This window comes from Zootoca vivipara, chromosome 7, assembly GCF_963506605.1.
Source record: "Zootoca vivipara chromosome 7, rZooViv1.1, whole genome shotgun sequence".
NCBI classification, from domain to species: domain Eukaryota; kingdom Metazoa; phylum Chordata; class Lepidosauria; order Squamata; family Lacertidae; genus Zootoca; species Zootoca vivipara.
In genome coordinates this window covers 76,682,015-76,695,256 of record NC_083282.1, presented here as the reverse complement: position 1 = coordinate 76,695,256, position 13,242 = coordinate 76,682,015, and the positions used below count along the sequence as shown (strand labels likewise).

At 44.9% G+C, this 13,242-nt stretch overlaps 1 protein-coding gene across 1 annotated transcript in view; it reads left to right on the top strand.

The window, feature by feature from the left end:
- The window catches only part of PREX1 (phosphatidylinositol-3,4,5-trisphosphate dependent Rac exchange factor 1), a 240,368-nt gene that overhangs the window by 191,677 nt on the left and 35,449 nt on the right, over window positions 1–13,242 (top strand). Inside the window, exons 18-20 of the mRNA XM_035122595.2 lie at window positions 9,085–9,233; window positions 9,803–9,888; window positions 12,084–12,220. Of these exons, the coding sequence (XP_034978486.2) occupies window positions 9,085–9,233; window positions 9,803–9,888; window positions 12,084–12,220 (372 nt within the window). The remainder of the gene's footprint in view (window positions 1–9,084; window positions 9,234–9,802; window positions 9,889–12,083; window positions 12,221–13,242) is intronic.

Genomic DNA, 13,242 nt, shown 5'->3' with positions numbered 1-13,242 from the left:
TCAACTGGAAATTAGTGTCTTCTGTGTAATAGCACTATTTTTATCTGCCTTTAACACAAGACCGCACACTAGTGATCTGGACAATAAATTAAGGAAAGCCCAACACGGGCCATGTTAAGAAAGTGAGAGAGCAAAAGTGCAACACAACTTATGGAGTAGTACATTTTGGTCAATAAAGGTTGTAATTTCCCTGCTTCCAAAATCTCACTAGCAGTGGCTGCAGAAATACCGTAGATTAGTGGTTTAAATGACACCTCTAAGATAGAGCCATGTTTGTGAACATCTGTGTGATAGTGATTTTTTTGCTAGGATGCACATTTATAACAAACATGTGCAGATAATATGGTCTTTTAAACACTGCCACCATAGTTGCCGAGCAGGAGGACTATGTGCACATTGCCAAAGCATGGTGGCCTGGATTATGAATGGGAAGAGGAGAGCTAAAACCTTCAAAGCCAGCCATGCTATCAATCTGTAGTTTCACAGGATGTTCACAATAAAGGATATGTACTTACTGACAAGAGTGGATTAATAAAAGTTGGGCAGATTGATCCAGACAATATATGGCTCCTTAACTCAAGACCAGCATTGTCTGCCTTTGCCACCCACATAGTGCATTGGTCTGATGTATTCAGGGGGAAATGTACATAAGCCACCAATTGTTCCCATATTATGTGAACCCATTTAGAGGACAAATTTCATAAATCCACTCTTGTAATTTTGCTGGTACATGTTCACTGTTTGCAAAAGTCGCCATTCGTTGGGCAGATATGCAAGTCTACATAGTGCATTTACCCTGCCTTCGTAGATCTAAAAGCAGCCTTCGATACAGTCTCCAGAACCAGACTCTGGGACAGACTATAGGGTGCTACTATAGATAGAAGGCTTCTGTTAAATAACTTAGGATCCTTTCTGGGCCTGCCTTCCTCTGCTTTCTCCCCCTTTGAGAGAATTCAATCAAAACTTCTTAGAGCTCTCCTACAAGTCCCCAGATGCGTTTCAAACACATGGGTCAGACTAGAAACGGGGATGATGAGAGTGGAGGCTTATATCTGCCTAACATCAATCTGCAAATGGCTGTCATCGAATCTACTCCCCCGAGGAATAGCCCCACTGATCCTCTGCAACCAGTTCCAGTCAGGCTGGCAGACAGCAGTCCTGAACACCCTTCAGAAACTGGGTTTTGCCCCTCAAGCCCTTCTAACTCTGGGGTTGAGCCAAGCAAAAGCTATGGTTAAGGCAAAGAATCATAGACTCTGAGAGCCAACAGGATTGCTCAAGGTGCCCCGACTATAAAACTGGAGAAATCGAGAGAGAGATAGCCGCACGGGCAGCATATCTCTTCTTTCTAGTATCCAAAAATGCAAGAAGGGCTTTTACTCTCGCCAGAAGCTCAGCTTTGCGCTCACCGGTCCTGGAAGGATCCTTTAAAAAAGTCCCATATGCTCACAGAATTTGCGCCTGTTCATTGGGGGAGATAGGAAGCCCAGAGCACTTCTTTTTTAGATGTCCCTTTTATGAAGAGGCACGTAGTGAGACCATTGATCCCCTGCTGGTGAGGCTCGCCGACCTCCCGGAAAAGCAAAAATTTGATCTCCTCCTGTTAGGCAAAGATCAAAAGAGGAATCATAGAATCATAGAGTTGGAAGAGACCACAAGGGCCATCCAGTCCAACCCCCTGCCAAGCAGGAAACACCATCAAAGCATTCCTGACAGATGGCTGTCAAGCCTCTGCTTAAAGACCTCCAAAGAAGGAGACTCCACCACACTCCTTGGCAGCAAATTCCACTGCCGAACAGCTCTTACTGTCAGGAAGTTCTTCCTAATGTTTAGGTGGAATTTTCTTTCTTGTAGTTTGAATCCGTTGCTCCGTGTCCGCTTCTCTGGACCCGGATGGTCACCAGATTCTGTGTACAGATCTATAGGCGCAGACCATCCCCCGATCCAAACTAGTTTGTCAAGAAAATCCCCAAACTCGGTCCCTCGGGTGATTCTGGGTCATGTCTCTGCGGTAGCTTATCTCAAGGTTTTTAGCGTCTATACGCTTATCACATTTATAAATGTTAAATTTACTGTTGTTCAATGTTTAAAATGTTTGTGTTCCTTTTGGGGTTGTTCCACCAAGTGTGTTTTATATGCTGGTCTCCGACCGTAATAAATTATCTATCTATCTACATAGTGCATTATATATTGGAGGTAGTCGCACAGTGTAAATTGTGATGGTTGCTTATATGCTCAGGAACAACTCAAAGATATTTCTAATTCTGCATGCTTGCAGCTCTCTCTCTCCCTCTCTCTCTCTCTGGCAAATGTTCCTGTATTGCAGAAAGTTGCCAAATTTGCATTCCTTGTTTGAAACTCAGTTCTGAGCCTTGAAACTCAGTTCTGAGCCTTGAAACTCAGTTCTGAGCCTCAGTTCTGAGCCTTGACTTATTCTGAATATTTTGGGACGTAAAGTATGTAAATGATACTAGGCACAGGATATACAGGTGCAGAATCAGAATCATAGGTGTGCTAGAGATCACAAGAGAGGGAAGAAATAGGCAAATTAAGCAAAAGTGTTACATCCTCGGAACACTGGAACCATTTGCAAATACTAGCTCTATAGTTTCAAATGCACGCTACAGAATTTATTTTATTTTTATTTTTGTAAATACCAGTACTGACTACATTTAAATGTTTCACTAGACCGTGATTTAGCAGAATACAAGCCTCTTGGTAAGCCACTGCCTGACTGACAGATAATCCCTTCGTCATTTCCTTGGAAAGCTGCCCACATAGAACATTTCAGTGTTGGGATGGGGAGGGAAATCTCTCTCTGTTTTGAGACTACAGAAGCACACAATTTGCAAAGGAATCTTTGTCTTGACCTTCGAAGAAAATCTTGCTTTGACCATTTGCCCTTCTTTCCCATTTGGCCTTAAGATACTGCTTTAAATATGAACCCAATCCGAATCCTGGTGAACAGGAGAGCCGTCGGCTCAATTCACAAAAGATTTGAAACCTAGCAATAATGCCTTTTATTGCATTCTTGGGCTCTTTAATTGCTTTTTGATACTACAAAGCTATCCGGCATATGGTTCCAGGCCAGCACAGCAGCTGCAGACCATTTGGAAAACCCTCTGGTGGCCTGATGCTCTCCAGGGAGGGGAGGGATGGGGAGAACAGGGTGTCCAATAGAAATCCATTTTTGGCTCGCTCTCCCCCAGTCTTTATAGTCAGTAATGAGCTAGATGAACCAATAGTCTGAATGTGGTGGTGCCCACATTCCTATTGCTGAGCTTTTAGATTTCATTTCATTTCACTTTTAATTTGTATACCACCTTCCTATATTACACGATGATGGTTTACGCCAGGCACAGGCAAACTCGGCCCTCCAGATGTTTTGGGACTACAATTCCCATCATCCCTGACCACTGGGTCCTGTTAGCTAGGGATCATGGGAGTTGTAGTCCCGAAACATCCGGAGGGCCGAGTTTGCCTGTGCCTGGTTTACAGGCTGAAGACACAACAAAACAGACAGCAAAGATCACAACCTGATAACAATCTGATCCAATACAAAAAAAGTCAAGGTAAAAGCATAACTTTAAAACAAATGACATAAACAAAATAAAGCAATATTCAGTAATCCATTAGAATATAATAGTAAACATGGAAAGCATTTTGAGCCGATTGAGTACCGTAATTCGCCTTTAATGCTGGAGTAGCTAGCCTTCTTCGGCCCGCGGGCCACATTCACCACTGGCCAACCCTCTAGAGGTCACCTGCCAGCCGTGGGTGCGGCAAAAGGCATCCCATGCTCTCTCTCACACCAGTGTGCATGGAATACACATAGGGTGTGCATGTGCAGGCACCATTCAGATCAGCTGAGGAGGGTGGTTATGGTCCCCTCTCCACTCAAGTGCTATGCCTGCTTTAATTTTTGTGGGGTTTTTGCTGCGACAGCCAAAGTCAGTGGGGTCTTGAGGGGCCAGGAAAATTTGCTTGGCAGGCCAGCTGGGGTCTCCAAATTGGGAGTCAGCCACTCTCACTTTAATCACAATAAACGTGATGGAACAGAGATAAGGTTTCATGTGTGTGGCCTAATTATAGATAGGGTAGTCCGCCCTAAACTAAAACTCAGCACCCAGGCAATCTTTATGCTGTGCCATAAGAAGTTCTGTGACCTGTGCAAATTATCTCAACTCTGCAAATCCAAATCACTTATCATTTATATTTCTTACTCTGAAATGGTTTCCCCTCCCCATTATTCTGCATAATTCTGGTTTTGTTGGCGAAGGGAATGGGCAGGCATTGGAACCCCAGTTTTGACTGAGTATATTTTATTCAGTATTATTCTGGCTTTTGAAAGTTCATCAGGCATTGCTGCACATTTTCAAGCTTGTCTTTACAGCCTCAAGAACTAGAAATTATTTTATTGTTTTTAAACGAAAGCTGGCATTCTTTACCTAGTACCACATTCTGCAGTTTTTCTGCAACCCCTTGGCACACAAATTAAACACACATTCAAAGGATCTCTTTACTGCTTGCTATGTCACTCTGATTCTTCCTAATCATGCCAGGAAGATTCTTCCATAATATTTTTAAGCAATGGAAGAGTGAATATGTAAAACGTTATTTCACAATGACGAGGGCTTTTCAGGAAACATCTCAGAAGTTGACTGCAAAAAGTGTTTACAGACTTTTTGAATGAAATCCATGCAGATTTTACACTCATGACATTCTGTTTTGTGTTTTTCCAAATGTGCTTCTTCATGGAGCAAAAATGTGACATTGGAAGTGACCCTCAGATTGATATCAGCCAACTCTTTGTTCTCATCTTCAGTTCTGAATTTGTTAGGAACAAATCGGCTTTTATACAAATACTATTTTCCTGAAAAAACATCTAGCCACTGTTAAAGGCCTACTATGATTTAATATATGTTCAGCTTCGTTAAGTTAGTTCTGAGTAACATCTACTCATTTCCTTTCTGAATCTGGAAGAATTCACATATTTGTACAGTAGGCAACCCATCTTCCCAAATTCTTTGACCTCTTGATCCATTGGCAACTAAAAGCATCTAATCTGATGGAATGACTTTTCCTGTCACAAACTTCCTGTTTCTGTGCTTTTCTTCACTCCTTTAATTTGAGGTGTTTGGTCTGGCTAACCACCTACTTCAGGGCCGGCCCTAACATTAGGCAAAAAGAGGCAGCTGTCTAGGGCAGCAGATGGTGAGGGATATGAATTGATCAGGTTACACAAGTAAATCTTAATGGGTAAATGCAGCCAAAAAAGAGGAGCAGGAGAGAAAGCATGTATAAATCCATAGGACAAACTCCAGATGTTTTGGGACTACAACTCCCATCATCCCTGACCACTGGCCCTGTTAGCTAGGGATGATGGGAGTTGTAGTCCCAAAACATCTGGAGGGACAAGTTTGCCTATGCCTGGGATATACCGTGCCTTCTAGCAAATATTCAGTTAGGGTCCTGCCTCAGTTCTTTTGGGTTTGAGGAACTCATATGTTGAGTTGAGTCCTTTGGAAAGAAGAGGCAAGTGAGCAGTAGTGTAGATTATGTTTGGTCTACCTACCGATCTGAAACAAAATTCTCCTTTAAAGCCAGTTCTGTGCTTAATCAGTAGTACTAGGAATATTGTCTGAGTTTGCGGCGGTGGTGGGCAGCATTTGCTGCTCCACCTCAGGTAGAGCTAAATAATGTTGGGCAGGCCCTGAGGATGATCCCTCAGTGCAGCTGAGCTGGATAAGACCACCACATTTGGCCACTGACTGGTGAAAGCCACTGTGTGTTGACGACCCCTTAATACAATTGTCCTGAGGTGACGTAGCCTAGCACACTGTGCACTATTATCAGTTTGTCCAAGGGAGTGCTCTTCCTTATTCCTGGTGTGCACAATTTGAGAAAGGAGTAGCAATGAGGTGCTGGTTGGATTGGATTATCTGCGGCACCAGTGGCAGGTCCACATAATGACACATAATGAATTGAGCAGGTCTTACCTCCCTGGAGGTAGATTTTGCCACCACCTCCTGGCATGTACCACTGACCCATTTATCAGCCCTGTCCTGGTAGCGGGCCACTTTGTGCCCCTTAATTAACCCTGCACAAGGCATTCCCCCCAGCTAATTCCCCGCCTGCAGCCCTTCCTCCTAGGCATCTATTGCAGACTGATGATTCCATATGTGCTGGTCCATTGCTGAGTGACATCATGGTGACAGGTTCACCTGTCAGGATTTCTCAGTAGGCTGGGGAACCTCTTCTTGCTACTGCAGCAGCATATGAAGTCTGGGTATCCACTTGTGTGTGCAGCTCCTTTATGGGGGTGCGTTAAGCATCCCATCTCCCTCCATTCTGCCTTCCAAAGGTTTTGGGAGAGAAGACCCAGAGATGCAGTATTGTCTCCCTGTGCTGCCGTTGCTTAGCAACATTAGCCTGCTCCCATCTGCATAACCAAAGGCAACAACAGGCAGGTTCTGCAGATGCAAGTGATTAATCTAAAAACTGGGAATTTGGCAGGCCTCATGGTTATCTGGAAACCCACAAAGATCTTAACCAAAGCAATCCTTTTTCTTAATGCGCTAGCTTATTGTGCTGGACAGGCAGACACGATGGGTATATGAGGTTCTCTTACACAGATCTGAATTGGAACTGTTCTGGACCATGTTTTGCAGTTCTTCAGGTGCCAGAGAATATAATAACAGCATTTATGTAGCACTTAGTACTTTTTACAGCAAACCAGTAACGGAGGTGAGTATTGTTATCCCTGGGTGTCTGAGGCCCAGATAGAAATTCAAGACTGTGAGTGACTGCAACTCACAGCTGAGCCATTTAAGTATTCTGCTCCTTCCATAGGCCATGCTGGTATATATCTGATGCATAAAAATGTTAGCACACCTGTGTTCATATGCACCACACAAAAAGTGATGGGCATAGAGGCATAGGGCTCAATGTTCCATTATTTCCTGCATCTCTCACTCACAACTGGACCCTGCAGCTCATGTCATAGAATCATGAAATCGTAAAGTTGGAAGGGATCCCAAGGCTCATCTAATCCACCCCCCCTGCAATGCAGGAATGTTGCGTCCTGATTCTTTCTTTGGAAAATAGGGGATATGTAAGAATTGGCCCCTTGCTGCCAATATATCCCTTTAACCCAAACTAATCAGTCACTTCCACAAGCTTGGCTGTGATGTTATTCTATACCAAAACAAGTTTTTTTAAAAAAATCAAAGCTCTCAATCAAGAAAACCTAAATTCAGACATCTGATGCAAATCAGGAAATTTTGCCTGTTTTGTAAATTTTGCCTGAAGCAGTCTGCTAGTTGTGTAGCTACAGTATATAGGACATTGAAGTCCTGGCTGTCAATTTGTTAATCTTATTCTGTTTATCTCATTTCAAGAGACGTTCCCCCCACAAAATTTCAAGCCTAGGAATAGTCCCGGTTGTTCAATGGGAACAAAAAGAGACAATCTAATTCTGCGCATTTTTTGAATTGCAAAATGCTTATTTTGCATTTGTCCATGGATCAAGGGTTGCCAACAGGGCCGTCTTAAGCGCCCCTGGCGCCGTGGTGCGCTGGATTCCTCCGGTGCCCCCCCCGCCCCGTTTCCCAGCGCGGTGGGCAGGCAGGCAGGCACAGCGGGGGGGCCGTGGGCGCAGCTGCACGGCGGACCGGCCGGCCAGCGGGCGGGCGCAGCTCGCGGCACCCCCCTGGCGGGCTGGCGCCGTGGTGCCCTGCGCCACCCAGCCTGGCCGTAGGGCCGGCCCTGGTTGCCAACCATTTTTGGGACCATGATCACATGCACAAACAAGAGAAATTGTTGTAGGCACCACATCCATGCAGCACAACGTATTCTATTGGCCACAACAGAATGCTTGCTTAATGTCTAATTTCAGTGTGGGAAATGGGGGAGGGGACCCCGTGGGCATCAGATATGGCCACTTTGGGCAAATTTGTGCCCATGGGCACCATGTTGGTGACCTCTGCTGTAAATTGCTTTAATTCTATTTGAAATTTATCTACAACCAGGGTGGGGAACCTCTGACCTGGGAGCCAAATGCAGCCTCTAGTCTAGACATTTCTGTCTGGCCCTCACGTCTGTCTTGGCCACCCTTCCTAATCCTCCATCCTCAAGTGCTCTTGTCTCTTGATTGACCAGATCAATATATAAGTGCATGTGGGTAGAAGCCTTTAACTTTGGCAAGAGTTACACCTGTTACTCCACCCACTTCTGCCCCTGGCTCCACATCCTTTGCCACATGGACTGAACAAGGTTCCCCATTCTCGCTCCATATGGTAGAATAATTCTGTGTTGAAGGTATTTATTGCAATACTTCATCTCTGCATGTTTTAATTCTGGAACTAATTTGTGATTGATACAACCACAACATCTCAGGATAGAGCGACAACAAAAGCATTCTTCCATTGGGAGGCATGTTTACTGCCATGCTTTGAAGGAACAATCGACAAGCAGATGTCTGATAATTCGCTGAGCTGTATCCAAAAGCATTTTGGCCCTTGTCCAATCGATAGATAGCTCTTGCACAAAGCCAGCATCTCATTATCCAGATAACTGTGCTCGCTTATAAAGAGTAGCAAAAGCAGAGGAAATACAGAAACCACTGTAGATCATTACTCTCATTTGTTTAGGTTTTATCTCACCCTTTGAAAGAACATTCAGTAATCCTGATTCATTAAAAAAAAAGGGTTCTGGTGTACATTTATAGGCAGCGCTTGGCTTAATAAAATCATAGTTTTATGGGTTAGGGTTGATAGGAACTGTAGCTTAGCAAGATCTGGGGGACCAGAGGTAAATAAAAAGCCAACTTTGTGTGGCCTAAAACACACACAGTTGACCTTGTGCCCTTCTGCAGTTGACCTTGTGTGATCTAGAACACACCCAGAATGAATCACCTGACATTCTCCTATAGGAAAACTTGATAACCTTCTAAGGAACTCCTGGGCTGCCCAGAAAGCAGCTGTAAATCCATTATCTCACATACCGCCTGCCACATGCTACTCAAATGATAAAGGATGGAATGATAAACGTGGAGTGGTTTATAACTTATGTGTGTCATTTCAGATGGCTGGGTTGCAGGTTGGGCGGAAGATTTATTCCATGAATGAGGATCTGGTGTTCCTGCGTCCATTTCAAGAGGTGGAGACGATATTGAACCAGTCTTTCTGCTCTCGGAGACCTCTTCGGCTTCTTGTGGCAATCAAGGCAAAAGAGTAAGTGGCCAGAAAAATCCAGGCGTGGCCTTGGTTGCTCTTGGAAGCGGATTCTGAGCAGTTAATACTATATATATATATTAATGCCTATTATAATGAAGGCAATGTAAACATTTTACAATTCTACACTCTAGTGCAGTCTTGAGAGCAAACGTACACATTAAACCACTTATTATAAAATCATAAATCATGCCTTTCTTTTTATAGTTAATGTTCATTGTATGCCTCATGCGTCAGAGTTAATAGCTTTAGCATACAAATGATACTGAATTAAGGATAGCATGAATTTACTAGTCATGAAAAACTCCCCAGCGTGACATCCCTGCTTCTGGGAGAAAGAGCTTTTAGAGCTGCTGGATGCCGTTTCATTCTCATGTGATCTTATGAGGTTTTTCCCCCCTGTCTGACTGCTGAGCTGTGTTTGTTTGCCTATAGTCACAGAATTCCCCTTAGAATCCAAGCCCAAGACATTACTTAATAAGTGATGAAGAATAACTGCATGTGTACAGAATACCAGTGATGTAACTAAGCAGGACTGTTGTCATCCACATCCCTTTTATTTTTGACAGGATTATCAAAATCCCAGATTGCAGCGAAAAGCTGTGCTTCCAGATTCGGGGAGCTGCACCACCATATGTTCATGCTGTGGGGAGAGGTGAGAAAGGGGGATGTGAAATGAGCTCTGAACACAGAATAGGGGAGCTGTATACAGGTAGATGAGCTGTATCCTGGATAACAGGAGTAACATATAGGATGAATCGTGCCCTGTGTCTTAATTATAACACTAATAGCCTTTTAAAAAAATGTTAACAAGGTACATTAAAACAAGATGCTATGTGGTGGATTTTGCTAAATTCTACAGTTCACATCAGATGTGGGGAACTGGACCCGATTGGTGGGCTGGATCTTCCGTGGGCCATGTGACAGGTGGGTGGGGCTGTCCACCTGTCAGTCACTGGGAGTTAACTGTAGGTTTGCTTCCGATACTTTATTCTTTATTTGTGGCCTTGGCTTTAGTTTAATCCAGAGCTGCAGAGAAAGAGTCAGCTGTGCAGCTGTGGCTTGAATTCAAGCTGCACCTGCAAAGATTCTTGCCAAAAACTGGACCCTCACATTTTGGGCAGGGGTCAGCTCTACTTGGGAGCTCCTAGGTGGAACAAAATCCCACCAGGGCTTGTATTGGTACCGTATTTAAAAGGCACAGAATGCAAGCCCCATTTGCTTGGTAAGCTCATGGCTGGGTGGAGGGTCACTGATGTCAACCTAGCTGAGGGCTTCTTCAGATCTGGAGCTGGTATTGTCAGGCACAGAGGCACCTAGAGGTCATTCCCTACTATGCTGCAATCTCTGCAGCATCGGTCCCTACTATTAGCAGGCAAGATGCAGCCTCTTTATTAGTATGCCTGGTATAAATACTGGAAGCCTGGTTAGGGTTGCCAGACTCAATAGAGGACAAGACTTCTGTGCCTTTAATTGCCCTGCTCTCTTTTGAGTCTGGAAACCTTAAAGAGAAACCAGCAGACCCTTTGTTTAATTTCCAAGCAAAGGGTGTGCTGGTTTCTCTTTAAGGTTTCCAGACTCAAAAGAGAGCAGGGCAATTAAAGGCACAGAAGTCCCGTCCTCTATTGAGTCTGGCAACCCTAAGCCTGGTCTGCTATGTCTGGATAACAGAGCAGGGCCTTTTCGTTGCTCCATTTCAGGCTCCTTATTCCAGAAAAAGCCACTGACATTGGAAGGTCTAGATCTGATTCTAGCTTGCCGCCCCCCCCCCCCCGGGTCTTAAGATGTGTAAAGTACTGTTGGTAGGAAAAGCAAGGTATAAACTTATTGAATGTAGACAATCTAAAACAAAAAGTAGTTCAGTGTGCAATCCGATGCGTGGTCATTCAGAATAAAGTCCCATTGAGTTTCAGATAAATGGGTATAGGATTGGCCTTCTAAACATATTGTAGGATCATTAGTAAAAGAACTAACCTTGCTCCTTCCCAGGGACGTAGGAAGATAGGGGGGTTAGGGGCGGGCCGCCCCGAGCGGCGGGCTCCAAGGGGCACCATCGCGGGCGCCCGCCCTGCCCCCAAAATGTGCGCCTTGCCCCCGGAACGCATGTCACGCCCCTCCAGGAGGCGCGCCCCACCCCCCGGAACGTGCGCCCTGCCCCTCCGGGAGGCGCACCACGGCTCTGGAACGTGTGCCCTGCCCCTCCGGGAGGCATGCCCCGCCCCCAGAACGGGCGCCAGCCCCACCCCCAGTGCCGGAGCATGAAGCTCCGCCACTGCTCCTTCCTTTTTGAGGGAAAGGTCTGTAGTTCAGGGGTAGAAAAGAGGGTCCCAGGTCTAATCCCTGACATATTTTGTTAGGGGTGGAAATGTTCCTTGCCTGAAACCCTGGAGAGGTCTGACTCGGTATAATACAGCTTACACTAGAACAGGCACGTCCAACTCCCAAGAGATTGTGATCTACTCCCAGTATAAAGAAACTGGCAGTGATCTACCCATTGTCATTGGAGGGAGGAGGAGCGTGCATGGGGTGGGTGGGTGGAAAGGGAGAATTGAGCAGAGTTGTTGAGTTTTTGTGTGCAGAGAATTGCCCTGCACAGAGTTGTTTAGCTTTTTTTGGGGGGGGGTGATCCCATGATCTACCAGGATCAACCAGGGATCTACCGGTAGATCGCGATCTACTGGTTGGACATGCCTGCACTAGAAGAACATAAGAAGAGCGAATGGCCCATCTAGGGTTGCTTCAGAAAATCTGTCATATCCACCACTCACTTGACCAGAAATATCTTGTTTATTTTATTGCTTACTCTGTAGCTGTGCTTTCTAAACCCCTCTCCTGTCCACCTCTCTTAAGGATCAGATGCAAGTGCTGTGGGGCTTCACCCAGGACAGTGTGTCTTGAAAGTGAGCGGGAATAACATGATGAATGAAAATTACACTGAGGTTCTGGAGCACTTTGCGGCATACAGGAACAGGCAGCAGGAATATCTGGTGAGTGCATGGGTGTGAGAAACTGGTTAGGGAGGCAGTCGTTTTCTTATAATGTTTTTAGAGGGTAAGAAAACACTGTATCAGGCTGTTGTGCAACTGTTCTGCTGAATAAATCAGCTTTGAACTTACATCCCCTCATCAACCAGGGAGGATGCTTAGAATTCACACCAAAGCAGAACTTTGCCTGTTCAGATGGCAAAATATGCCTGTTCAGATGGCAAAAAGCAGCTTCTGTCAAGTTAGCAGGGACAAGTCCAAATACTAAATTAGATTTGGTTCTAAGACCTGAACACTCCCCCTTATAAAATCTCTTGATTTTTGTTGTATCCTAGTTTTAAAAGCAGAGCTCTTTCCTCTAGATCCAGAGCTGGTTTTGAATGTTAACATCCTTCTCATGAAATTCAGTGCATTTTATAATTCTTAGTAATTGACTTCACTCCCAACCCTCTTAAACCAAAACTGGGCTGTGGCTCTAAGTATGGGTAGACTAAATTTATCCAATAGGCCAGTGTTTCCCAAACATTGGGGAACCCCAACAAAAAATGTCATATATGGGTATTTTTGCACAATCCTCTCAAGCCTATCTCTATTCACTGAGGACAAAAATAGATAATATCTGAAATACCTGTATGCACTTAATGCAGCTGACTTTCGTTATTTGAAGAGAAGCCATAGGAGGAAGTGTTCAAGATTGGGACTGTGGCATGGGGTGGGGCATTTGTCTTGTGTGTGGTGGGGGTTTAACCCCTATTTTTCCATGCTACAGTCAAAATGAAAATATATCCCCCCCCCAGCTGCTATTGCCCATATCAGGTTTCCCTCTGGGGCAAACAGCAGCATTGGAGGGAGGCAGTTTTCACACAAGATGAAGAAAAAGCAGTCCATGGACAGAAGACTGGAACTGGTGAATAGAGGGAAAATTCCCTGGGGTGATGGGGGATAATGCAATGCCTTTTTACTTGTTGCACTGCCGCATAAAGGACTCTGGTGGACTCTGATCTGGAAGACAGGTCCCAATCCCT